A 27,952-nucleotide genomic window follows, 5' to 3' on the forward strand; every position below is an offset into this window, starting at 1 on the left:
TTCTGCTCCCCGCTCTGTCTCTGGTGAATTCTCTCACCCTCCCGCGCTTCTGACTGTACCTAGTGCTTGTATAAATAAATAAATAAATCTTTAAAAAAAATTTTTTTTGTGTCTAAATTGAGGTATCCTGGGAAATTTCCCATTTAGAGCCCATACTGGCTCATAGTGTGTCCCACTGCTGCTCAGCTGTTTGTTTCCTAAGCTTGCAGTAACATTATCACCAATGAGGTGATTTAAAACCACAGAAATGTATTCTCTCCCAGGTCAGGAGGCCAGAAATCCAATATCAAGGTGCTGGCAGGGTTGATTCCTTCTGGAGGCTGAGGGAGAATCTGTTTCAGATCTGTTTTCCAGCTTCTGTTGATGGCTGGCAACAGCCAGCCTTGGCATTATGTGGCATTATGTGGCTGGTGCAGTCTCTACCTCCATTCACATCACTTTCTCTGTCTGTGTCCTCTTCTCTGCTTATAAGGACACTGGTCTAAAACCACTGGGGGCTCTATGCCAACATCCTTTTGCCACAGGTTGTACTCTGCATAACGTCAGTAATTAACACTAGCTCATTCAAAAGGCTCACTGGACTAACTGGGCTGAATAGAAGGGTGTTCCATACAGCCTTCTGCATTGTGTTTTTAAGCCAGCCCCGCCCCCCTCTTTCATAAATGCTGTGATCTCATCCCTCACCCATCCTGTACTGCTTCACACACACCACGTGGCTGCACTGGGCACCAGGTGGGTCCCAGATGTTGACAAATCCCTCTCTCCTTTTTGTCATAGTAGCATTTTCCCCATAGGGAACTCTAATCAAGAGCAGCTCTACAGATACTTGAAACGATATAATACATCTTACAGTACCAATTAGAACCACTTGGGGGCGTGGAGTGTCCATTAAATAGAAGTTTCCTTTCAGTGGCCCGGGTTAGGTGGGCAGAGTTGACTGAGAGGATTGTTACAGTAACACTGTAACCTGAAGACCAGTCAACAATTGAAAAGAACCGCTGGCAGCCCTGGGCAGGGGCCAGGAGAGATGTCTAAGACCAGTCCGTCATCTGCAGTGAACAGTTGGGGCTGATGGGTGTGATGCAGCCTCTGCAAGAGACACATGAGAGTCTAGCATGTAGGCTGGTTTATTAAAAACAGTCCACAGTCCTTTACTTGATGTGAGAAAGCTGGTTTTTTGTTTGTTTTCACTGCAAGAGGCACCACTTTATCCCGATTGTTCCACGGCTAAAGTGATGAAATGTTATCTCCAAGGTGGGCTGTGTCTGGAGGTCTGGTTTCTAACAAGTCCCAGGGATGGGTACTCCTAGGAATCAGTCTGTCAGTAAAATTTGTATTCTTTCCTTTTGTTTAAGAATTTCATAAATTTGGGCCTCCCCGGTGGCGCAGCGGTTGAGCGCTGGGTTGCGAAGCTGCCCGCGACCTCTGCGGCGCCGGTTCGATCCCCGGCTTCTCCCCTGCCACTGGAGGAGGGTCCCATATGGCGCGCAGACCTCTCCTGCCGCCCGCTGCTCCCCTCAGCAGTGTACTTCGGTCCTTCTGCCTGCTCTGCTCCCCGCTCTGGCTCTGGTGAATTCTCTCACCCTCCCGCTCTTCTGACTGTACCCAGTGCATGTATAAACAAAACAAACAAATAAATAAATAAATAAAACATGCCTCTATTAAAAAAAAAAAAAAAAAAAACTTAAGAATTTCATAAATTCTCTCAAGCAACACTCTATGGACTGATCTAAGTAATATACTCAATTTTGTTTAGCTCTGTCCTTTCGGTGAAGATAGTCATTTTCTACACTTTCAGAGATACATAATTCGATCTTTTGAGTCTTTAAAGTGTTGTGTCCATTGCTTCACTTATTAAGAATGTGTACATACATATATGCATACATACTTATTCATGTTTGAATATGGATCTCTTGCATGTCATGCCCATTTGAGGAGGTGTATTCAGTTGGGTGCACATTCAGTTCATAAAAGATAAAACATTTATTGTCATGTATGGCAGTTTGTTTCAGCAGATACTCATTTCTGGTCTGCCAGCAATCCATTCATAGGAAAAAAACTTTCATTCACTCATTCCTAAGTATTTCCTTTTAATAGGTACAATTGCTTAAATTCTTTTTTTTAAAAAAAGATTTATTTATGCATATAAGAACTGGTGAGACTTAACCCCTGCGCCACCAGGGAGGCCCAATCTTAGAGTCTTCATCTTAGAGTCACCACAGGCCCCAATTGCTTAAATTCTACAAACACTACAGATACATGCTTTTATCTCCATGAGGTAAAAAGCACATCACTCAGTCTTCACCAATATTGAATTCACAGATAAGTAATTTATCTTTCAGCAGTAACCACATTTCCTTCAGTAGATTTATTTCTCTTCTAAGTACTTCATTCCAGATTCACATGTATTGTATAGGTTTCCTTTCAGTGAGACACCTTATTTTCTACCATCATTCCATTTGTAAGGATGTAGTCCATACCATTTGATTTTGTGTATAAATCCTTTCTTTCAGTAGATACATTCAGATGCACAAACTCTTCATTTATGGAGATATAAAATATAGACTTCAGTTATGTGTATAGCCAGTTTCAGTTTTGATATAAAGTCCTACCAACATCCAATTCACAGAAATACTAGCTTATACCGTAATTATATGTGTTTAGTTTTCCATTTATTCTGTTATGCTCTAAGAGATATGTAATGTCACTCAATCTTGTATACAGGTGTCACATGATGATTCCATTTTACATACTATTTTTAAAATAACAAATTAGTGGTTGCCAGGGTTGTTAAAAATGGGGGAAGGAGGAAGGAATGGCTATAAAAAGGTTGGCAGAGTCTTTTGGTGATGTAACAGTTCTTTATCTTGATTATACTGGTGGCTACATCAAGCAACAAATGGTAACACTGAAGATACATATGTAGAACTATACATACATATACAAATGAGTGCATGTAAAATTGGGAAATCTAAATAAACTCTGTGAGTTGTTCCAGTGTCAATTTCTTAGTTGTGAATCTGGAGTATCACTTTTAGTTAAAGCTAAAAGTTGACTATTTTATTAAACATTTTTATTTATTGCTACTCAAAAAAATGGAAGGACATGAACAACAGATTTCACTTATGGGATGGTGAGGTAGACAGGCTGGTGCTGCAGTCTAAACTGGGATTCTACTAACAGTAGGGAAAGTTTCAGTCAACAGATGCAAGGCGTTTTTCCAGATTTTTTTCCCAATAGTTTCATGAAGCAAAGCCAGAATATACCTTGAATGGTCTATTTTTCGCAGTCTAGAATTAGCTGCCTCAGAATTAGTAATAGGCCACCTAAAGCCAGACTCGGGGGAAAAAAAACTTTTTTTTAAAGATTTATTTATTTATTTATACCAGAACTGGGGTACAGGTCAGAAGCGCGGGAGGGTGAGAGAATTCACCAGAGCCAGAGCAGGGAGCAGAACAGGCAGACTGACAAAACACACTGCTGAGGGGAGCAGCAGGCTGCAGGAGAGGTCTACGCGCTATGTGGGACCCTCGCCTGGCGGCCAGGGATCAAACCGGTGCTGCAGAGGCTGCGGGCAGCTTCACAACCCAGCACTCAGCCGCTGTGCCACCTGGGAGGCCCTTAGAAAGCTTTTTCACATCAAAAAGCATCTTACACTTGCACAAGTAAGTGTAGGCAAGGCAGCTCCTGCCAACACTATAAAAGCCAGTCTGGGACAGCCCAAATATCCATCAGCAGGGGAGAGTACATACACATAATGAATACTGAATACAAAAAAGAAAAGCACATCCACTAGATCTTATGGATTTAGTATAGAAAAATATAAAATACCCCAATAAATATTTTGTATTCACTACATGTTGAAATGACATTTTGGCTGCATTACGTGAAATATTATTTCTGAAATATGGAAACTAATTGTCCATTAATAAAAGAAGTGGGCAAAGAAAATATGGCATAGAGGCCCTCCCCTGGCGGCGCAGCAGTTGAGCGCTGGGCTACGAAATTGCCCGCAGCCTCTGCAGCGCCGGTTCGATCCCCGGCCACCGGCGAGGGTCCCACATGGCATGCAGACCTCTCCTGCCACCCGCTGCTCCCCTCAGCAGTGTGCTTCGGTCCTTCTGCCTGTTCTGCTCCCCACTCTGGCTCTGGTGAATTATCTCACCCTCCCGCGCTTCTGACTGTACCCAGTGCTTGTATAATTAAATAAATAAATCTTAAAAAAAAAAAAAGAAAGAAAAAACGGCATATACATACAATAGAGCAGCATTAAACTTGAAAAAGGGATATCCTGTCACATGCAACATGGAAAACCCAGAGGACAATACCCTGAGAAGGAGGCCAGTCAGAGATGGGCAAATACTCTGCACAAACCCACTGACATGAGGTATCTGAAATACAGTCAAGCAAAGAGACAGAGAGAATGGTTACCAGGGACCAGCGGAGAAGGAAATGGGAATTGCTGTACCACAGCCACAAAGATTCCATTATGGAAGATGAATAGATGCTAGAGGTCTGCCTTACAAAACTGTGCCTACCGTTAACAATACTGCATTGTACACTTACTTTGTTAAGGAAATAGTGTTCTTACTGCAACAAACAAACAAAAACAAAGGGGCAGGAGGAAACATGATGCTTATTACCCTGTGATTATTTCAGAGGCGTGTGGTTCAAAATACATGTAATTGTTCACATTAAATATATGTGGTTATTTGTATAACAATCACACTTCAGTAAACCTGTTTAAAAATAATTCTGTAACAGTATGAAAATATAAAATTGTATACATGGCTTGCATCATATTTGTATTTGACTGCTCTGTTCTACATGGACAAATACATGTAGGTGGGGTACAGAGAACTGGGTTTGGAAAGGACAATTTCCCCTATAGAGGTTCTATTCTTTTTAATGTGTCATTTTTTTAAAAAAGATTTATTTATTTATGCATACAAGAACTGGAGTACAGGCCAGAGGTGTGGGGGGAGTAAGAGGATTCACCAGAGACAGAGTGGGGAACAGAACAGATGGACTGACCGAAATACACTGCTGAGGGGAGCGCTGGGCGAGTCAGGAGAGGTCTGCTGTGCCATATGGGTTGCTCTCTGGCCAGCTGGGGATCGAACTCATGCTGCAGTGGCGGCTGTGGACAGCTTTCATAGGTTGCGTCTTAACTTCTTGTGCCACCAGGGAGGCCCAATGTGTCATTTTTTAAAATCAATTTCAGTAGTTATTATACCAAAGACTTAGAAATCTTGAGTTAGTTTGAAAGTTCTAACACCCTTGAAAAAACACCAGCATAATGTAGCAACAGCTCCACTGAAGTGAATTTGGTTTTAACCTGATAGCCCTAAGCCAGAAGGTCACATCAAGTTAAATGACATCCAGTTTCACTTTGATGTTCATAGCTGCCAGCTCAGCTACAAAATATCGAAAAACATAAGGCACAGAAACAGTGTCAATAGTGTCACTGCGATTACACACAGTACAGTTGTATTTTCTATTGCGCAGGGCAGACCAAGAAGGGGTGGCTTCTCCAACAGTGGCGAGAGTAAACTACCACACTCCACACACACGTGGGCTACCGATCGATCAGAACAGTTGAAGAGGCGGTCATGAAGGAGAAAAGATGTACCATGAGCCAAAAGAGCATCCCGCTCCATTTCCCCAAAACGGATTCCACCCTGGACATTTCTTCCCCCAATAGGCTGGTTTGTGACTTTGTCTCTGGCTCCTGTTGTTCTAACTTGGAATTTGTCTGAGACCATGTGTCGTAAGCGTTGATAATAAACCACACCTATGAAAATGTCTGCTTCCAGTTCTAGCCCACTGATGCCACTGTACAACCTCTCGGTGCCATAAAAGTTGTAGCCAGCAGCCTTTAACATCTCACCGAAGTATTCCAAAGCTGAGTTCTCCTCTGAAAAGGTGAAGGGTGTAGCATCATGGCAGAGACCATGCAGAGCAGCAGACTTCCCTGCCATACTTTCGATTAACATTCCGATGGTCATTCGGGACGGAAAGCCATGAGGATTGAACAGAATGTCTGGGACCATCCCACTCTCAGTAAACGGCATGTCTTCTGCTGGCCACAGTCGGCTCAAGATACCCTTCTGCCCATGACGACTGGCAAATTTATCTCCGATAGTTGGGTTCCGAGGGACTCTCATAGTGATGCAAACGCACTTGAATCTTCCATTTCCGGTGTCATTACTGCACACTTTGATGTTATCCACAACACAATTTTCTTTACTCCTAGAGCAAAATAAACCATACAAAAAGTCAAAATCGTTTATTTCAACATATAGAAAGACTTAAGTTTTATGGATATAACTATTTCTCCATAAAGATGTTCGGAAAACTTAACCTTATTTCCAGTCTCTAATACACATAGAGATTTGTGTTAAAAGTATTTACAAATAGGGCCTCCCCGGTGGCGCAGCAGTTGAGCGCTGGGTTGCGAAGCTGCCCGCAGCCTCTACAGTGCTGGTTCGATGCCCTGATGCTCCCTGGCCACCGGAGGAGGGTCCCACATGGCACGCAGACCTCTCCTGCCGCCCGCTGCTCTCCTCAGCAGTGTACTTCGGTCCTTCTGCCTGCTCTGCTCCCTGCTCTGGCTCTGGTGAATTCTCTCACCCTCCCGCGCTTCTGACTGTACCCGGTGCTTGTATAAATAAATAAATAAATTTAAAAAAAAAAAAATTTACAAATAGGGTTACTGATTGTGCTCACTACAAAATTATTAAGACCTACTGAAAACTTTATAGTTGTAAAATAAGCTGAAAATATTTTAAGTTTTAATAGAAGTCACAATGAACTCAATATTTTAGCTAGGAAACATCCCTAACAACATGTATGGCATGTTTCAACATACTTCATAATCAAATCACAGATAACTCTCATCAATTATAATAGACTGACAAGAGAAACAGAAAAGTCGACAGAATTTTATCTTGTTTAAGAAATACCAATTCAGGGCCTCCCTGGTGGCGTAAAGGGTTAAGACACAACCTATGAAGCTATCAGTAGCCACTGTAACACGAGTTCGATCCCTGGCCAGGGAGCTACCCCCATGGCACAGCAGACCTCTGCTGACTCACCTGCTGCTGCTTCCCTCAGCAGTGTATTTCAGTCAGTCTGCCTGATCTGTTCCATTCTGTCTCTGGTGAATCCTCTCACCCCCCACACCTCTGGCCTGTACCCCAGTTCTTGTATGCATAAATAAATAAAACTTTAAAATAAAAAGAAATACCAATTCTTTATGACTGAGTTATAACTACCTTTTATATTTTTTTCTAGAAATTCTCCTGTTAAAAGATAACTTTCATTGACTTCAAGCAATTTCTCTGAGAAATATCCTTTGAAAAATAGCACTGGTAAAATAGATTCTGACTGTAGAACTGACGGTACTAGAGAGGGAGGGGAGGAGAGGGGTCCAGAGGAGAGAGCCAAAGGACCCTGGTGGAGGATTATGGGTACTTCAGTGGTAGGTGTGGCTTGATAACATACATTCAAAGAGATATAGCCCTAGATCCCTAAAACATACACAATGCTGTAAAGAATGTTACCCTGATTTAAAAATATATTAATTAAACAAAATTAAATTTTATAAGAGGGAAAAAAAATTAGCACTGTTTTGTTTGTAAGTGGATATCCAAACTTACTTATAGTACATAACGAAGCTCTCCCCAGTGTTCGGGTTCAGGTAGCTGTAATATGGATCTCCATACTGCAGTTTAGCTCCAATAAACGGCAGCCCATCATCATCCAACTTCTGCAAAACCCGTGGGTCACCGGGCTTGATTCCAAATACCAGACTATCATCTCCTTGTTTAATTTTTTCAGAGAGGTCTATGAACTCAGACTTGTAGACACTTCCATGGGCAAAGCCTCGTTCCCAAGAGGCCTTACTCACAATCTACAAGATCAAAGAATAATTTAGGAAAACTGAGGCCAATTAGCAATTTTTTAAATAAAACTAGTTAAAATTATAATACTTGGTTTAGGATAACTGGTATTCAATTATCTACATTTTCCAAATCACCTGACCTGTTAAAACCCAGACATGTATAATGTTTGCTTAAAACCCAATCATGCATAAATATAAAAGGTCAATATATCCAAGACATTTTATATTCTTTCAAAATCTACTATGTGCTCAAACACGCATGTGAATATCATCTCCCTAAAGCTTGCTGCTGTCAACTTAGACCATGAATTAACCTTTTAACAGGATACTCCTGTGCCAAATCCTAGACACCTGGGGACAGAAATACTATCCTTCAGTGACTTAACAGTGGGGCGGGGGTGAGGGGGAATTAAAAATTATAAAGAATGGAACTAGAGGGCCTCCCTGGTGGTGCAAGGGGTTAAGTCTCAGGACTATGAAGCTATCATCAGTCACTGTATCATGAGTTCAATCCTTGGCCAGGGAGTTGATCCACATGGAACCACGGACCTCTCCTGTCTCACCCGCTCCTTCCCTCAGCAGTGTATTTCAGTAGGTCCACCTGTTCTGCTCCCTACCGTGTCTCTGGTGAATCCTCTCACGCCCCCGTACCTCTGGCCTACACCCCAGCTCTTATATGCATAAATAAATAAAATAAATCTTAAAAAAAAAAAAAAATGGAACTAGATCTCTTGGTGAAACTTACCATGGCATCTTCCATATCATAGCCAGTGTAAGAAATAACAGCAACGATGGCATTTGTCCCAATTGGATAGTTATCCATGTCATAATAGTCATACATGGAAGGTCTCACTAAAGGGCTCTGTGGAGTCTGAAGACGATATAGTTTATTATCTGATCGGTCTTGATAAGTGAGAAGTGGAAAGCCCATGGTTTGTTTACCTATAAAAGGAAAAAACAACTTTTACTTTGTCCCCTTGATTATAAAGATAGTATATGAAGTTGGAAACAACTAAATATTAACTATAGGAGAATGAATAAATAAATCATAATGGTTAAGCTCACCGTGTACTAACACACAGTGTGAAAGTGAAGTAGACCTACATATATCAATATGACCAGACCATGGAAACAATGCAGAGTGGAAAAAAATACAACACTACATTAATATATACTATTCCTGCACATTTGTAACACATCCCAAACAATCCTATACCCAGTGTACGGGACAAGTGTAATGTAACAAAAAAGCATTAAAAGGTTATAGTATTACATTAGCTTCCTTTCTCATATACACACATATATCTACAGAGCAAGATGTCAATATTTGTTAATTCTGGGGAGTACAGGACATAAGTAAGACTTTTTATTTCTTTTTATTACTTTAGAACACAGAATCAATTCAAAACAAAATTATTCTGAAAACATATACACTGGATTTTTTAAAAATATAGTACAGGAGACTCTAGCTTTCAGTAGTAGAGCGCTACTCCTACAGGACCATCCTCAACTACTGAGATCCAGAAAAATAACAAAACAAGAAACACATACATATATGCACACAACTTGAAAGCACTGGAAAGTAACCAAAAGCAGCCACAAACTTAAGAAAAATTTAGATGTGGAGAAAAGGAATTGCACTAGATGAATTTCCAGTTTTTATTTTATTTTACTTTATTTTTGCCTGATAGTCCAGTCAGTGTAATGGCTATGTAGAGTCTTAATGACTTGAAGAACCAAGAAATAGAGTTCAGAAAAGTAAGAGGAGAAACTCTAGAGAGGGAAGAAATCAAAGGAAGAGTCTTAAATTCTGCACATAAAGTGAGTTCAAATCTTCAGAAGACTCATGAATAGTGCATGCATAGAACATTTCCACCTAAATCAGCCCACCTAAATCAAGAGTATACTCCAACTGCTATGTTCAGCTAAGTTATCTAGCAGTTAAATCTAAAAAGGAATCCTCCTCAGAGGAACATAACAGAATCCAATCTAAAATATTTCAATCAGGACCTCCCTGGTGGCGCAAGGGGTTAAGCACCACACCATGAACCAAACCGCAGCCTCTGCAGCACGAGTTCAATCCCCAGCTGGCCTGGGAGCAACCCACATGGCGAAGCAGACCTCTCCTGTCTTGCCCGCTGCTCCCCTCAGCAGTGTGTTTTAGTCAGTCTGCCTGTTCTGTTCCCCACTCTGTCTCTGGTGGATCCTCTCACCCCCCGTGTCTCCGGCCTGTATGCATAAATAAATAAATCTTAAAAAATAAAATATTTCAATTAAAATGTCCACCAATACAATTGACAAAGAAACAGGAAAATATTACCCATATTCAAGGAAAAAGTCCAATTAATGGAGACTGATTCTGTGATGGTCCAGATATTGGATTAACAGACAATGAGCTAAAAAAGTATCTGTTGCATAACTATGCTCCAAATTTTAAGGAAAATATAACAAAGACAAGCATTTCAAAGAAAACAAACTATAAACAAAGAAACAAATGGAAATTAGTCTAGGCTGAAAAACAGAATATATGAAATAGAATGAAAAGTCTGTGAACATGATGATGAATAAAAATTCCTATATGATGAAAGAAAAGAGAGAAAACAGAAATCCAGTTGCTTGAGACAATTATCAAAAAGTTTAATTTATATGATGTGTAACTAAAATCTCAGAAGAGAGAGAATGGGGCAGATGCCATATATTAGAAGATCAGCAAAACCCAAGCAACACAAACACAACGAACATCTTATCTACATATATCACAGACAATTTGCTACAAATAAAACCAAAAATCTTTAAGAAGAGGAAAAATAACACAACTTACGGCTAAACAACAATGCATATAGCCAATGACTACTACTTAGAAATGACAGAGACCAAGAAAAGACAGTATAACATCTTTTAAGTGATGAAATTATTTCAAAATTAAAAAGCTATAGGTACTTTTCTTCTGTTACCATCTTTCACCTCATCTTACCCATCTGGCACTGGTACATGTTCCGTGGACTCTGGTTATGATCGGAGAATGGGATAAAGTTGGCAATAACACTCAGCAGGCTGTGAGGGAAGAGCTCTTGGTGGGTGGTAACTCCAGCAAAAACCTCATCCTCAAAGATAGCAATGTTCATGAAGAGCTGGAAAAGAGGAAGGATGAGAAAGTTCAAGGTACAAAGTAACTGTGACTGCTAACATATTAACCTCTCAGGGTTTTTCACTAAAAGACTTGAGAGAACCACCCCACCCAGCATCACGAACATGGCAGGGATCCACTGGGAAGCATAGGGAAGCTTCCAGTTAGAAATACACTTGCCTTACAAATTTCACTCTCAGTCTACCCTGGTCCATATGCAAAGGGGGATATGAAGAGAAGATTTTTTTTTTTTTTAAGTAGCAGAAAGCCCAGTTTTGCAAAAGCAAAGATGTAGGCAAAGAATATGAGTACATATAATTGAGTATTTCACCCTCACCCCTAAGGCAGAACAGTGTGGAAAGGAGCTTTGGGAGCTGGGCAGAATGGGACAGGCAGGTCATGTGACCACAAACCTATTATAACAATGACAACTCTTTAGAAGAGCAATAATAATTAGGTCTCTGAAGTTGTACAGCCGCCATCACTCAATTTCTGCATACCTGTTCCATAGTTCCAATTAGTTCTTCTTTACCCAACTCCAAGTTCTGCACCGGTCGCACCAGTCTACAAGGAGTGGTAAAAAGGAACAATCCTGGGTAGAGACCGGGTTTTCCTGTCATGGGGATGAGGGCCACTTCCATCCAGGGAGGAATTCTTTTTTCTCTCAACACCTGTTTCAACATAAAGAGTTCGGTAAAGAATAAGCAATGTGTTTACATCGTTCTGCTGCTGGGAGACAACTTAAATAGGGATGAAGTCAAACAAGAAATGTAGTTATCTTGGGCCTCCCCTGGTGGTGCAGCGGTTGAGCGCTGGGCTGCAAGGCTGCCCACAGCCTCTGCAGTGCCAGTTCGATCCCTGGCCACCAGCTCCCACATGGAGTGCAGACCTCTCCTGCCGCCCACTGTTCCCCTTTCGTCAGTCTGTCTGTTCTGTTCCCCACTCTGGCTCTGGTGAATTCTCTCACCCTCCCGCGCTTCTGACTGTACCCAGTGCTTGTATAAATAAATAAATCAATCTTTAAAAAAAAGAAAAGAAGAAAAGTAGTTGTCTTGAGAAAATAGTTATGCAGGTAACAAACCTAGCGCCCTGCCAGTCTCATTCTCACACAGAATGCCACTCACCCCATTTTCCAGAGCTGGCAGAGCCCTATTTACTGGGAGGTCCAGCATCACTATCAGGCAAACCAATAGTGAGAAACTGGTAAATCAAGAATGTACGGGTAGACATACTATATGAAATTGTTCTACAGAATCTAAAATAATTACTGAGTTTATTTTAAAGGGTATTTAATGAAAAAGTCCTTCTACCTGGAAAATTTTTTAAAAACACAAACCAAAATTTGAAAAAAATAACAAAATTATATCTCAGAACTTATGGGAATTCACAGCTAAACATATTATTTAAAATGAAAATGAATTAAATTCCTAACTCAAAAGCTTAAAATAAAAGCAAAAAAAGTCCCCCAAAAAGTACAAATCAGGAAATTATAAGATAAAACCTGAAATTAATGAGATGTAGAAAAAGTTTCAAACTAGTGAAATTCTCAAATCTTAATTAACGATCACTCACCCCTTGGGTGGGGGTGGTAGAGACAGGGAGAGGACGCACTACATTAAGAAAAGACAAAAGGGGAAAAGCCATCGAATCAAAAGATCATGTAATTTTATGCTCCACAAGCTGTTGCAGAGGGTAGATATGTCCTAACTAATTCTTTTTATAAAGCAGAGACTTACGAATGTAGATTCAAACAATCTTAAATAAAATATATTTCAGAAAGTATTTCTTAAGTCTCAAAACCCAGCGGGACAGAACAATCCACAAAGACACAAGATCACCTTAAAATGTCGGATAGCATCTGCAATGCCAGGCGCAAGCTCCTTATCCACCCAGCCGACCATGGCGCCGTCCAGCAGGACAGGGTAGCACTCATTGTAGGGTCGGTGTGGCGTGCCATCGACTGGAGTGACTCCTGATGGAGAACAGAATGAACATATCAGGATGTTTTTCCAACAGTAAAAAGCCCCTTCAGAGGGGTTCATCAACTCCTTGATCATTTTATTCAGCCAATGATACAGTCTCTAGCAGATGTTTTTGTATTGCCAGAGTAAGTTTCTAAGTCATTTCAGTGAGGATACACAAGAAACTATACTCTGATTGCCTGTGGGAAGAGGCACAGGGGGACAGGAAATCCTTCCACTGTAAACTTTTTATATATATTTCTAAAACCATGTAAAACATTGCCTCCCACCTCCCCAAATTTAATTATTATTGATTTTCAATTGCATATCTATATCTGCAAATTTGCCTACTTATTAAGTTATTTGTAAACCTGATATCAATACCAGTAGCGTTTGTGGTCACTTGAGGACACTCAGCAAAACATCTGAGTCTCTAAAAGCAGCTGAGGTCTAATGAGGTGACATCCTACCTTCTTGTTTCAGCTCTCATACTATACACAAGGATCCTTTTCACAGTCTATTCAATGCCATGGTTTTTACATTTCTGTGCTTTATGATGGTGATTTAGTGCTAGGTGTTGAAAATGGCCTCAGCAAAGGTGTGCAGCAAGTGCTATCCAGTGTTCCTGCCACAAGGCTGTGCTGTGCCTTATGGATAAAAATGCACAGTCAGAGATGCTTATACTTAGAGTCCTGTTGGCTGGGAGCTCTATGTGAACAAATCACAGTATACTTAAATAAAGTCTTTAAACAGAAACTCATAACGCAAGCATAACTTATTTGCACTGATTAAAATCCACATAACCAAACAAGACTGTTTATCTCTGTACAACACATACCCAAGTTGCAGAGCAAAGCTGGAATAGATGCTGTGTACACAAACTGTGTGACAACCTCACATATGGCAGTTAAGTGGTTCATCAGGCCGCAGGGCTCCCCGTCGGGGGTATGCACGGGACAAAGAAAACCCCAGGACTCTGGCAGCAGCCTGCGTACTGTGGTGGTTCTCATCTTGGCAAAATCGGCCCCTCTGTGCACACAGCGGAAATGGGAGAGATAGCGTATGAAGTTCAGCTTGTCAGCCACAACACAAAGTCCAGAATCTTGCAGGAAGCCAAGACCTTAATAAAACAAAAGTCATTCAATAATGGGCTAAACTTTTTTTTTAAAGTCTATTTTTATTGGTGGCTACATACTACAGATCACAGACGGGGGTATTACAAAGCTTCCTCAGCTAGAATGAGTGGGAAGAGTACAAAAAGTAGTTAAAACCCCCAGATTTCACCAATTTTATTAGTCCTGACTGGTTCCCTATCTCCTCTACCACTTTCTCCTTTGTGAGGAAACATTAAATACATAGTAAAATAGCCGAAATTAAGTGGGATTCGGCCAAGAGAGTTGGGTATTATTAAAGTAATTACTAGCCTCTAAATCTGTATCAGAATCAATCATTTGTTTAAAACAAAAAAAGACAGATTCCTGGGCCCTCAATTCCCATTTTAAAGTTTTCCTTCTATTCTGATGAACCGATCTAGGAAGGGCATGTGTAACAACCCTCCCACAGCACCTATCCAGGTAACCTTCCTCAGGTGGCTCAACCATCTTTAATCTTCTAGGAGGAGTAGGAAATGTATTCGATTATTACACTGTATTTAAGCCAGACAGACACTGTCTAATGCTCCTGAGATTGACATACACTTAAACGTAAATAATTTTACAAAAATTACTAAAATAAAGCCTATTTATTTAATTTCACCTGTTTTAGAACGTAGATTCCCAGTAGCAAGAAGATACTCAAATGGTCTTGTAAGGTCTGTTCCCAGATTAAAAATCTTCATCAAATTTTCATTGTTAATGTACACATTAGTCTTCTGAGCCCTCTTATCTATAGCTAGTTTAATAGACACTAACCAAGCTTCCATTTTTTCCTGAAATAAGAAAAAAAATTAAATATTTTGTGTTTTAAATCCAAGTTTCATATTCATTCCCACATAATCTATGCATTCATACAGAACAAAGGCCTGCTAATATATATACCTAACATAGAGAACATCTAAACTACAAACCTGAAAGACAGCTTTTCAATGTAATATTAGTGGTCAGGCATTTCTTAAGATAAAAGATACAAACCCTGTTTACATGTGGGTTTTTTACCCTCAGGACTACTGTTATTTTGATTGCCCCTTTGTGGTGAAGGACCATCCTGTGCACGGTAGGAAATGGAGAAGCACCCCTGGTCCTTACCAACCAGATGCCAGCAGCACCCTCTGAGTTGTAACAAACAACAATGTCTCTAGACAATGTCAAATGTCCTCTGGGGTGGGACAAAAGTCACTTTTAAGAATATCCACACTAACAGGAAGAATCAAAATGGGTTGCTTTGTTCTTAGAAAATTTTCAATTAAAATGCTTTTATCAAGCAGTCAGAACAGCATCAATCTCAGAAACAGGCAACAACAAAGCTTTGAGATCAGCATGTTGCCTGTTGTCTCAAGAACAAAATCAACCAACAGCTCAAAGTCCTCAAATGACATCTAACACACATGACAGTTAATAAACTAGCAGGAAAGACGGACATGTTCTTCTCATATGAAACCTGTGATGTAACGGAAAAGGAACAGAAGACCAAAGAGAAAAGAAAGAGCCACAGGGTAACAGCACTGGCACCTGAGCTAGGAGGAGGCAGGAGACCCGTCCCCTGCAAGACGTCTTCCTAGCGAACTCACTGCCACTAACTCACAGCCAACAGCACTTTGACTCAGCCCCAATGAGCTTGTCTAACCACATATTTTCTCAGAGAGGCACATCACACAGCCTCCACGCACTTGGGAACATCAGGTAGAACGCCAGCATCACACCTAGGGCCATTTTAAACAGCCAGATCAGCTACAAAAAGCACAAAAATGTGAGAAAGTACTAACTCTTGTTTATAGAATGAGAACTAAAATAAGAAAGCAGAATGCCGCTCTGTTACACCTTGGTTGGGAACAAGTGCAGCAGAAGACTCCAAAATTTTTACTCTCATTGTGTGTCTGTAAATAACCACGAAAAGTGATGCCAGTGCTGATATTGTTGGTGTTACAAGTTAATCTTAGTGAGTGGGTGAATTTGTAAATATGGAACATGTGAATGAGGACTGACTGTATGGTGACATGTCATTCACACTTAATCTTTAATGTTCTTAATCAAGATTTGTCTTTACTTACCCTATAAAACCATTACAGAAATTTCTCAACCTAGTGTAAGCTAGGATCTTTGATTAGATTTCTTACCACTAAATACAGAAAATAGAGACTATATAAAATGCCCAAACTAGCAATTAGTCAAACTAGCAATTAGTCAACTATCTGTAAGTTCTGCATCCAGCTTTAAAGATGGAGTTCGTCCCACAATAGATACTGAACATGTAGACTTGTCATTATTCCCTAAACAATACAGTATAAAAGCTATCTACAAGGCATTTTATTGTTGTAGGTATTATAAGTAATCTAAAGATTATTTAAATTATGAGATGATATGCATAGGTTTTATGCAGTACTGTACCATTCTATATAAGGGATTCAAGCACCTGTAAATTCTGATATGTGCAGGAGGTCCTGGAACTAATCCCCTGTGGATACCCAGGGGCGACTGTATAAACATACATGTAGGAAATAACACTGCTAGATACTGTCACACCATTCTTCAGAGGCACAACTGGTCCCAGGTGAAAACAGCACATAATTTACCTTCAGATACATGAGGAAGAGTTGACCAGGCGTAAGGACTTCCTGATTCACCAAACTATCAGGATTCTCCTCCATGCACTCTCCTTTGGCTAATGCAAAGAGCTTCCGGGTCATGAGACAAAGTATATAAAACTTTTCAGTATTTGATTTCAAGTGGATACAGATGCACTGGCTGTCAAAACAGAAAGGAGTAGCTTATAACAATCCAGCTGTTTTTTTTTTTTTAAGATATATGCATACAAGAGCTGAGGTATAGGCTAGAGGTGGGGGTGGTGGTGAGAGGATTCACCAGAGACAGAGTGGGGAGCAGAACAGGTGGTCTGACTGGCGAGGGGAGCAGCAGGTGAGACAGGAGAGGTTTGCTGTGCCATGTGGGTTAGCTCCCTGGCCACAGGATCAAACTTACGCTACAGTGGCTGCCAACAGCTTCATAGTAGTGAGCCTTAACCCCTTGCGCCACCAGGGAGGCCTCCAATCCAGCTGTTAATACTACTTGATGTCCTACTAACCAAGGTATCCACTTCATGTTTACCAAAAAGTCTTTACTCATTTTTTGAAAAACTGTTTTTCACCTTTAATGGCACTATTTTTTTTTTTTAAAGATTTATTTATTCATGTATACAAGAACTGGGGTACAGGCCAGATGTGCAGGAGGGTGAGAGATTCACCAGAGACAGAGTGGGGAACAGAACAGGCAGACTGACTGAAATATACTGCTGAGGGGAGCAGCAGGCAAGACAGGAGAAGTCTGCCACACCTTTAATGGCACTATTAGCAAAAGAACAGAATATAGTCTGGAGTTGTGCTGGCCAACATGGTACTGACAAGCCACATGTAGCTAATTAAATTGCAATTAGTTAAAATTAAATGAAATTCAGAATTCAGTTTCTCAGTTGCATTGACTGGTCACTTGAGCACTCAAAGTGGCTCATGGCTGTGTATGAGACAGAGCTGTGCTACAGCAGGGTTGCTTTATATAAAAATCACATGGTAGTTACTCAAGACAATTCCTTGCCGCAAGGAAATAAAGGGATGATGTCTGCAACTTTCAAATCATGCAGAGAAAATAATACAGCAAATGTAGTAAAAATGTTAACTACTGAACACAAGTATCCAATATACTAATTTTGCAGTAATTCCAGAAGTTTGAAGTTATTTCAAAATAAAAACTGAAAAGTACAATAAAACAAAACAAAAATACCATAAAAAGAAAGGAGAGGGGGCCTCCCCGGTGGTGCAGCGGTTGAGCACTGGGTTGCGAAGCTGCCCGCAGCCTCTGCAGCGCCGGTTCAATCCCCGGCTGCTCCCCGGCCACCGGAGGAGGGTCCCACATGGCGCGCAGATCTCTCCTGCCGCCCACTGCTCCCCTCAGCAGCGTGCTTCGGTCCTTCTGCCTGTTCTGCTCCCTGCTCTGGCTCTGGAGAATTCTCTCACCCTCCCACGCTTCTGACTGTACCCAGTGCTTGTATAAATAAATAAAATAAAAATAAATAAATCTTAAAAAAAAAAAAAACTAAAGAACTTAAGAAAAAATTACCATTAAAAAAAAAAAAAAGAAAGGAGAGGAAGGTCATGGGAACAAAGCTAGTCCCTACGCTCCTAAACAGAATTCTACCCCCAGATCCATTCCAATTCCTAAATGAATCACCAACTCTAACTACATCAATACAAAGAACTACTGATACCCTCCAACCCCCCTGAAAAAAAGCTTGGATGGAAGCACACGTACTTAAATAGAAACTCTGCAGCTTGTTCATTTGGATACCAGTCAGGAAGATTGAGTTTTACTCTGAAGCGTTCACCTAGATAGTGAAGGACTTGTTTTTGTGTGGAACAACCCTCTTCTGCCACAATCCTTAACATCTGAGAAACAGAGTTTCTGAAGAAAGAGTCATCCTCTTTTCCTTTGACGAGCTCCTGAAAAATCTGATAATCGGAGAAGTTGACAAGTGCCTAGAATAGGAAAAAAAAGTTTTAATTGTTATGTAATAACTATTCCACTTAACTCATTCAGTAACAATTCTTTTCTTTTTCTTTTTGATGCCCAGGACAAATGAGCAGAATTGAACCCTCCACAATGAGGCAGTGTCTGTATGAGAGATACCAAGAAACAGCCCCATGATTCTTGCCTCATGGAATTCACAACTCTAGTTTCCTCCTGAAATCAATCATGGTCACTTATGTGACCAAGAGACTACAGTGAAAAAGTTCACATGTGACTCTCCAGGCTTGGTCATGAAAGGCATTGTTGCTTCTGCCTCATCTAGGTTAACTCTCAGAGAGCTACCCTAAGCAGGACCTGTGCAGAGGAGCTGAGATGTCCTGCCAACAGCCCACACTGACTTGCTAGACACTCAAACGGTACAGAGTCTACACTGGAAGTGGATTCTCCAGCCCTGGTTAAGCCTTCTGAACAAATGCTGTCTTTACAGACATCTGACAGAAACATCTTCTGAACCAGAACAGCTCAGCCAAATCACTTCTACAAACCTGACCACAGAAACTACAGGGGGAAATGTTTAGTGATGTTTTAAGTCACTGAGTGGAGCAGCAGATAACTAGGAAGTAGGAACTCTGATGAGGAGAATCTATTCTGTGGCCTCCAATGAATCTTCTCACAACAAAATAAAATATTCAGTAAATCATACCTTAAGTGCAAATCCCAGAGGAAGGAAAAACAGTTCTTTCCGATAAATGAAGTTCAACATAACTGTGCCATTTTCCAAGTAGTGAAGATTCATATTGATAGCAGAATGTTCTTCCCGCACACAGTGCATTGAAACTCCTAGTGAAACAAAAAATAAAAAAATTCTATAATACTGTAAATGCTTCAATCATTTTTTCCCCTGAATTAGTTTTACCCTTTTAGAAATAACTGGAGTCAAACCACTAAGTTCAATCAATGCTGGCCACCAAAAATGTCACCAGAACCTGCCAAATGTCCCCTAGAATGTAAAATCTTCCAGGGTTGATGTTGGGAGAGACCCCGCGCAGTGAGCAGAAGGGCCTTGACCTGAGTCCCTAAGGCATGTGAAAACACATGTGTCTTGAAGGAAAACCTCTGAGTGACAGGACTTGGTGTTGAGTGCCCGGAAAGTGACCTGTGTGGAGTCAGGCCTCTACCTCTCCACAGTCTTAGAATAACAAAAATAATGAGCGAACTTCCCAAGCTCTAGCTAGAGGGTGATAAGATTATGTGCATGAGAACTAACCACCTGGTACCCTACTGTCTGAAGTAAATAGATAATAGTAAGAAAGTAGACTAATCATTCATATGTGTTATCATTATATGGTATGCTTTGATGTTACACCTGCTGCAATTAAAATAGTATATAATAAGCACTAAGACAATAAAGATTTACTGCATGCTGGACATGACAGTCCCCCATGTCTGATTTCCCTCACCGTCGCGTCCCAGGTCCAGGACTCACTAGAAGTCCACTGGTTGAAAACCCCTCAAAGTACTAAATCTAAGAATTTAATGAAAATTCAAAGTTTTCTATCAGAGCAGGGCCCTTGTCTTATAGCACTTTATATCCCCAGCACCCACAGAGTCTGATCAAATGGAGAAAAGGAGAATTTTAGATATTAAATTAAATTAAAACAAAGATTGCTAAGACATACTGCATCAAGTGCTACAAAAGAATAAATGCCTGAACACTTTGCCTTGCTGCTATGATTATAGGTACAGCACATATGGTTATAGAGGCTGGTCTTTAGTTGCATTATAAGAATAAATTCTTCAGCTATAAGAAATTCTTATCAGGGTTACACAGAATGCAAAGTCCTGTGAGGCACTGTCACAGACAATGCTTAATCAGAGGCAGGTAGCAGAGCATGGATCAAAAAATTTCTGAGGCCTACTCTGATCTCTGGCCAAGTCAAACCAGTCTCCATCTTCATAAACATATATGTTTCTTTCAGCTTAAAAAAAACCCCACAATATAGATACTAGGCTTCCCACTTACAAAATCTTAATACAGAAATGATTACACACAAAAATATCACTCTATTTAGGTACAGCTACTTAAAAAAAAAAAAAAAAAAAGGTTTATAATTTTTCTAATAGAACATCCCAAAAATCACTACAAGTTACCAAAGTGAGTATAGCCAGGGCCTCTGGTTTTCCATTTTGGTCTTATCATTGCAATGGGGAAATTTCTCCGAGGCATAATCAGCATTCGGATGACTTTTTCAATGCCATTGATTATAAAATAGCCTCCCATTTCCTGCCAAAGAGACAAATTATAATATTAAACAAAACTATAAACACAAAAGTGAATAACTGCAAGTCATCACCCTCATTCCCAGGCAGACACAGAACAATATGAGTAAGAGGAGCACACGGGCGAATTCAGATTAGTAATAGGAGAATAATAGCTTTAGTCAGTATCACATTTCTGTGAAAAATATAAGGATTGCCTACCTTGAAGCAGGCATATGATTCTGGGTACTCTACATTATTGTAACATTTAACCCTCGTGACAATGAGTGGGATAGCTATTGTGCCCATTCTCAGCAGAGGAAGCTGCTCAGGGAGATTAAACTTCCCAAAGTCACACAATGGTCAGTGGAGCAGCTGGGTCGTCAAACCCAGACCTGCCTTCAGAACTCTCTTCCTGCCACACAACACAAGCCTGTGTTGTGCTCCCTGCTGCATGCAGAATCTGTATGTCTTGATCAACTCACACAATAGTGCAAAGCCACCCAACACAGCTGCAAGAACTGCTGAAGGGAAGACAGGTGAGTTATTTAACATGCTCGCGGCATCATACTCTGGCAGAGCACATTTTAGACAATAGTTTTTCATAGACTAAGTTAGGGTAAAAAAAAAAAAAAACAAAAACAAAAACAAACCTCTCTAAATATGTACCATTCAGAAAATTAGGGGGAAAAAAAAATCTATCAGTTCTTTCCCTGCAATAATAGCCTCAATTTTAAGGCTACTTTTTTATAATTGTCTCATTTGAGACTCACTCTGAGCCCTACACAATATACAGCCAGGATATTAATGCCCCACTTTACCTATCCAGAAAGCAAAGCAGAGAAAGAGACACTGACCACCCGCAGTCAAGCTTCTAGTCTTCTCTATTGTCACCTGGCCCATTAGTGCACTGGACCCTGAAATTACCTCTGCTTCCTCATGGTGCTTGATGAGCGCTTTGGGAGGAAGGTTGTATAAGTTGCAAAGGTTGGACTTCACCATGATGGGAACATAGCCAAGAAATTGTTTAATGATTCCTTTTGAGACCCCGTTTACTGCCCAACTGATATCGGCCTAAATGGAAATAACAGAAGAAAAATTATTGAAAAAAGAAAATATCTGAATCTACAAGAAAAAGATGAGCATTTTAAAAGAGCAAGGAAGACCATAAATGAAATACTATGTTTTAGATTTAAAAGATAGGATCTCTTAGATGATGGTACCAACAAGGCAGACTACAAACTCGGGATCTAGCTTTGAACAGCCTTATTCTAAAAAATGTAAAATGTGGGCCTCCCCTGGTGGCGCAGTGGTTGAGTGCTGGGCTGAGAGGCTGCCCACAGCCTCTGCAGCGCATGTTCGTTCCCCAACCGCCAGCGAGGGTCCCACAAAAAACAAAACAAAACAAAAAAACAAAAACAACAAACAAAAAAATGTAAAATGTGACGGCCTCCCTGGTGGTGCAAGGGTGAAGTCACAGCACTATGAAACTAATGGCAGCCACCGCTGCATGAGTTCGATCCCTGGCCAGGGAGCTGACACACATATGGAACAGCAGACCTCTCCTGTCTCATCCGCTGCTATCCTCAGCAGTGTATTTCAGGAGCTCCGCCTGTTCTGCTACACAGTCTGTCTCTAGTGAATCCTCTCACCCCCAAATCCTCTGGCCTGACCCCAGTTCTAGTATGCATAAATAAATAAAGCTTTAAAATAAAAATGTAAAATGTGAAAGTCACACACTGTCACTTGTACTCACTGTCAACTTTCCCCTGTAGGTGCTCCTTCGGCCCCGGCATTCTGCTGGGTAGACACTGAGCTCTTTGCAGATGCTCCCTTTTGGAACTGTGGGGGGGCTGATGACAGCATCCACAATAGTGAGAGAGATACGTTCATCTTTGAAAGCAAATTCGAAGGGAGGTATAGCCTGAAATACAATTGACACTATTCACTGTTTGCATTTCCAAGGCATTTTTTTCTCTAATACTCTTCCAAATCTTATTATGTTCTACGAATAATGATGCCTATAATGCCAAAGTGACATATATTTAAAATGACAGTAAAAGCCACATCTGGTCTATTCATGCCTTCACCAAATGCTTAAAACTATAATGCATGAGGGCCTCCCCTGGTGGCGCAGCAGTTGAGCACTGGGCTGTGAAGCTGCCCCGCAGCCTCTGCAGCGCTGGTTCAATCCCCGGCCGCCTGCGAGGGTCCCACATGGCGCGTAGACCTCTCCTGCCGCCTGTTGCTCCCCTCAGCAGTTACTTCGGTCCTTCTGCCTGTTCTGTTCCCAGCTCTGGCTCTGGTGAATTCTCCACCCTCCTGTGCTTCTGACTGTACCCAGCGCTTGTATAAATAAATAAATAAATAACTATAATGCATTAACTCATACTTTTGTGAATGCCTACAGGTATCAAATTCTGTAGTAAGCTCTTGGGATCTAGTTTTGTACAGAACAAAGCTGTTTTCTGAACCAAGTACCTGCCTTCTCTTTTCTACCCTGTGCCCTCTATGTGCACAGCAAGACAGATGGGACTGCTGCTAAGAGGACAAGGATATGGAAACATCCTCCTGATCCAGTACCAGACCCACCAAGCTATTCCACAGTCTGTTGTTTGTACATGTCATCCCACGATGGCTTCATACGAAAGCCAGAGCCATGCAAAGAGAACGGTGGTTCCCCTTCCTGAGCAGCGGCTTCTCTACACCACTCCCTTGGGTGAGCTCTGCTGTTCTGAAGTAGGGGCGCCGCTAAGTATGCGCGCATATTAGCTACGAACAACCTCCTAGCCTTAGAGTAATAAGAACATCAAAAACAGAGTCACATAAACCATAAATCAGAGACATTCTGTGAGGGAGGGGGAGTGAGCAAAACAATCAGAGGGATCAAAGGGATCAAAACAAGGGAGGGAAGAGCACACGGGACTAAGGTGATGGTTCACGGGTGAACTGGTGGTGGGAATTTTATGGGGACTACACGATGATGTAAAAGTTATAAATGAGGGCCTCCCCTGGTGGCGCAGCGGTTGAGCGCTGGGTTGCGAGGCTGCCCGCAGCCTCTGCAGCACCAGTTCAATCCCCGGCCGCCGGCAAGGGTCCCACAAAAAAAAAGTTATAAATGAAAATAATTAATTAAAAAAAAACAGTGTCAGTATATCAAGGAAGTTGTCTACTCCTGTGAATTCGACTGACTTTTTCCAAATTTTAGCTAAAGCTGTTATTATTTTAGAACTCAACATTTTATTCTAAAATAAAACTTTGGGGCCTCCCCGGTGGCGCAGCGGTTGAGCGCTGGGTTGCGAAGCTGCCTGCAGCCTCTACAGCCGGTTCGATCCCCGGCTGCTCCCCGGCCACCGGAGGAGGGTCCCACATGGTGCGCAGACCTCTCCTGGTGCCCGCTGCTCCCCTCAGCAGTGTACTTCCGTCCTTCTGCCTGCTCTGCTCCCCGCTCTGGTGAATTCTCTCACCCTCCCGCGCTTCTGACTGTACCCAGTGCTTGTATAAACAAAACAAACAAACAAACAAACAATAAATAAATAAATAAGACATGCCTCTAGAAAATTAAAAAAAATAAAATAAAATAAAACTTTGATGTATTTCATATTTAAGGACTACTGAACCACTGTTCTTTAGGATTTTCATAGTCTTTGGTCACAATATTTTGTTACATGGTCAATATGTAACCTTTATGTGTTTCTACTTAAGGACATTTTATTTAATATATATTGTTGACTCATTAATATTGAACTCACAGCCAACAGCACCTACATCATGACTAAACAAGGTTATCTACCACACGCTTATTTGTAAGGCACATCATAACCTTACTATGTTTAGGAAATATTAGACAGCATTTCACCATATGGTTGAAGGCCAGGAAAAACTGCAAAATCGTCAACAAAAAGCCTAAGAATGCAAAAATCTGAACAGACTTCAAAAAGGACACTTATTTACAGTATAAGAGCTTGAAACATGAAAGCAGAGTATTGCTTTACAGGATCTTATGCACCAGGAAACAAATTTTTCACTGAACTGTCCATATTGGTGAGTACTGATCTGGAGGTCACAAACAAATTTTACTTAGTAGGTAACTCACAAACATGGAATTCCCAAATAGTGAGAATCAACTATATTCTGAAAAGATGACTATGATGGACATACCGATTTGAACTCACAGAATGGAGGAATCTACTCAAAAGAAACCAGGCAAAACTATAAACAAACAGAAATATGTTAAGGCTATTTCTCCCTTGGCTCTATAAAGTTTTTAGTCATTTGCCTTACTATGTTATGGAACAACAATTTCAAATAATAAAATGCCAGCTAAGTTGCAGTATCATTATTTATCCTGAACTAGATTTTCTTCATCTCTTTCAACCAGAATATATCCCAAGAGAATGAATGCAGAAGCAGATACAGGAACTCAGCTGTCTTCTTATAAGCCAGACATTTAAAAGATATGCAAAAACGTCATCATAATGTTAACATACAATTGGCTTATTTTTAAATGAATTAGTTTTTCCATTTTAATTTCTAATAGAGTAATAAATACTGTAAATAAATACCTTGCCCTCATAACACAAATCCTACCCTACAAAACCAAAGCCAATAGTATCCCAGAGCATTGCTCCTTCACTTTCCTAGGTGGGAATTCTCTCTCCTCTTCCCCACAATTCATCTAAGCCTGCTGTCCCTTCTCCAACACCTGGATTTGGTTGTACTTCCTCTGTACTCCTCAAGTGGGTACCCAACCCTTGGCAGGGGAATTCTCAAGAGGACTGTCACTACTTTCATATCTCCACCACTCTACTCCAAAACATGATGCCCAGTTCTCAAAAGCAGAGAACTCAACAGTCTCTTCCACTTCCACTTTCTCCTCTCAGAGTCTCATGCCTGGAGACACTGGCAATGCTTATTAAAGGAGACCTTCCCCATCACCTTTACTTGAATCCTTCATTACCATTACCCTCTGTGCCAACCACTTAATGTTGACAAATGTTACCTAATAATGCCATTATACTTTCCTACTGAATCTAGCTTTTATGTCTCGTTTATCTTTCTCAGCATCAACCTAATTGAGAACAGGTGCCCATTAGCTTCTAATTTCAAAGCTCTAAGTGTGTGTGTTGTGGGGGGCGGGGGGCTGTGAAGGAGAACCTTACACATTAGTGTAGCCACAAACAAGCTCAGAACCTTTTGAGTTAAGTATTGGACAGGTTAAGTCTTCATGCTATAAAAGCGTGTGTCTTAAGAAGCACATTTCACACGGGCCACTCCTCACTTCAACAGCACCCACAAACTGTCCTACAGACACTACGGTTCCCAATCACATACATTCAGAAACCCCAAATACATCTATCTCTAGCTGACTCTACAAGTGCCAGGGGGCCAAGTCCTGCGCTGAGTCCAGCACGATCTAATGGTGTAGCCTTGGGGGGTATAGTGTGACCTCCCCGGCGTCTCTCTCGACCCACCGCCGCGGGTCTTAAGCCTCTAGGCCCAGGCCCCACCCACCCCCGCTTCCCGAGTCTCCCCACCCCTTGCAGGCCCCGAATCTCATTCATCTCTCTCCCCTCTCATCCTCTCCCGAGGCCCGCGCCCGTCCCAAGGCGCCCTTCTGCAGCCCCTCCGGACCCTCTCTCCTGTACTCCTCGTGCTTCGCCAAGGGCGGAGGGTCGTCGCCAAGGGCGGAGGGTCGTCCCCGGGTCCAGCCGCGCGGACAAGCGCAGGGCTCCAGGGCGTCGGGGAGGAAGCCGCGCTCACCTGCACCGCGAGGCCGAGTCCCTCGCGCACAGCGTAGTTGAAGGACTCCACATGCGCCCGCGTCAGCTCCTGCAGCGCTGGTTTTTGCTGCTCCCGCGGGATCCCGTAAGAGGGGTCGGTCAAGTGCTTCAGGCTAGGCCCGCTGGGCAGGTTCCGCCACCGGCCGCAGGAATCCATGCGGCCGCCCGCACCCGGAATCCCAGCGACCACTCCACGCGCGCCGCGAAGAATGGCAGAAGAGCCGGCGCCCGCGGCCTGCTGGGAAATGTAGTTCTCCTTGTCACCCCGCCCTTGGTCCTTCCATTTTATAGGGTCGACTTGGAAGCAAAACCACAGACTGAACGAGCCGGTTTAACACTGTGCAGATCCAGACGGTGCCAGGTCCTCTCTGCTTACCCTGCCGCTCCGGAGAGACCCGGAGGTGGAAACTTGACCCACCCTCTGCCCCACGCCCTGTTCAGGTTGCGACCTCTTTGGCTCTGGATTTAAAGACGCGATCTTCAAAACATACCCTTTTATCCTGTTATCCAGTTGTGGGATCCAAGGCTGATGGGACTCTGGGGAGGCACCCCTGGCTTTAAGGAAAAGGCAGATGTTGCGCACCTGGCTGCAACTTCTACCCATCTCTTTCGTTGTTCCATTTTTTTTTTTTAATGGTATTATTTTTTATTGAGGTAACAGTTGATTTACAACACTGTGATTTAGAGAGAGAGGTGCACACCTTTTCAGATGTATGTTACCACACGTACCCCTAATCCACCATAATCCCCCACCCCCTTTCCGGAAACCTCAAATCTGTCCTCAGATTTCTATTTACCCAACTCTTAAATCCTGAAGGCTCATTACTGGAATGGACAAGAAGTAGTCTACCCTAGCTTTTTCTCTCCCCGTCTTCTGGGGAGCTGGGGCAGATGGAAGGCCTTACCATCCTTAAAAGCCTTTTTTTAAAAAAAGATTTGTTTTATTTATGCATACAAGAACTGGGGCACAGGCCAGAGGTGTGTGGGGGTGGGGCAGTGAGAGGATTCACCAGAGACAGCGTCGGGAGAAAGACAGGCAGTTGGACTGAAATACACTGCTATGGGGAGCAGCGAGCGAGCCAGGAGAGGTCTGCTGCGTCATGTAGGTGTAACAGGGTGGTCCCCAGGAAAGGGGGAGGTTCCAGGTTCCCTGCCCCACCCAAGGAAGGGTGGAGCTGAGCAGGAAGAGGAGAAGCTGCAGAAGAGACTGAGGAAAGAAGCAGGATGGAGCCAGGAGACCTGGA

The 27,952-nt window shown here is 41.9% G+C and overlaps 1 protein-coding gene across 1 annotated transcript; it reads right to left on the reverse strand.

Annotated features, from left to right (window-relative positions):
* Nucleotides 1-3,490: 3,490 nt before the first annotated feature.
* On the reverse strand, nt 3,491-26,918 carry POLR1B (RNA polymerase I subunit B). Its single transcript, XM_037527816.2, is given in 16 exon segments — nt 3,491-5,525; nt 5,528-6,252; nt 7,662-7,915; nt 8,652-8,848; nt 10,881-11,037; nt 11,534-11,704; nt 12,872-13,005; nt 13,833-14,114; nt 14,750-14,921; nt 16,722-16,893; nt 18,451-18,674; nt 19,370-19,506; nt 20,818-20,950; nt 21,853-21,999; nt 22,682-22,849; nt 26,689-26,918. Coding segments are annotated over 16 exon segments (3,405 nt in total). The 5' UTR covers nt 26,866-26,918; the 3' UTR covers nt 3,491-5,370.
* Nucleotides 26,919-27,952: the final 1,034 nt, after the last annotated feature.

The sequence above is a fragment of the Talpa occidentalis genome, unplaced genomic scaffold (genome assembly GCF_014898055.3).
Source record: "Talpa occidentalis isolate TD23 unplaced genomic scaffold, MPIMG_talOcc4v2.1 talOcc4.5, whole genome shotgun sequence".
NCBI lineage: Eukaryota > Metazoa > Chordata > Mammalia > Eulipotyphla > Talpidae > Talpa > Talpa occidentalis.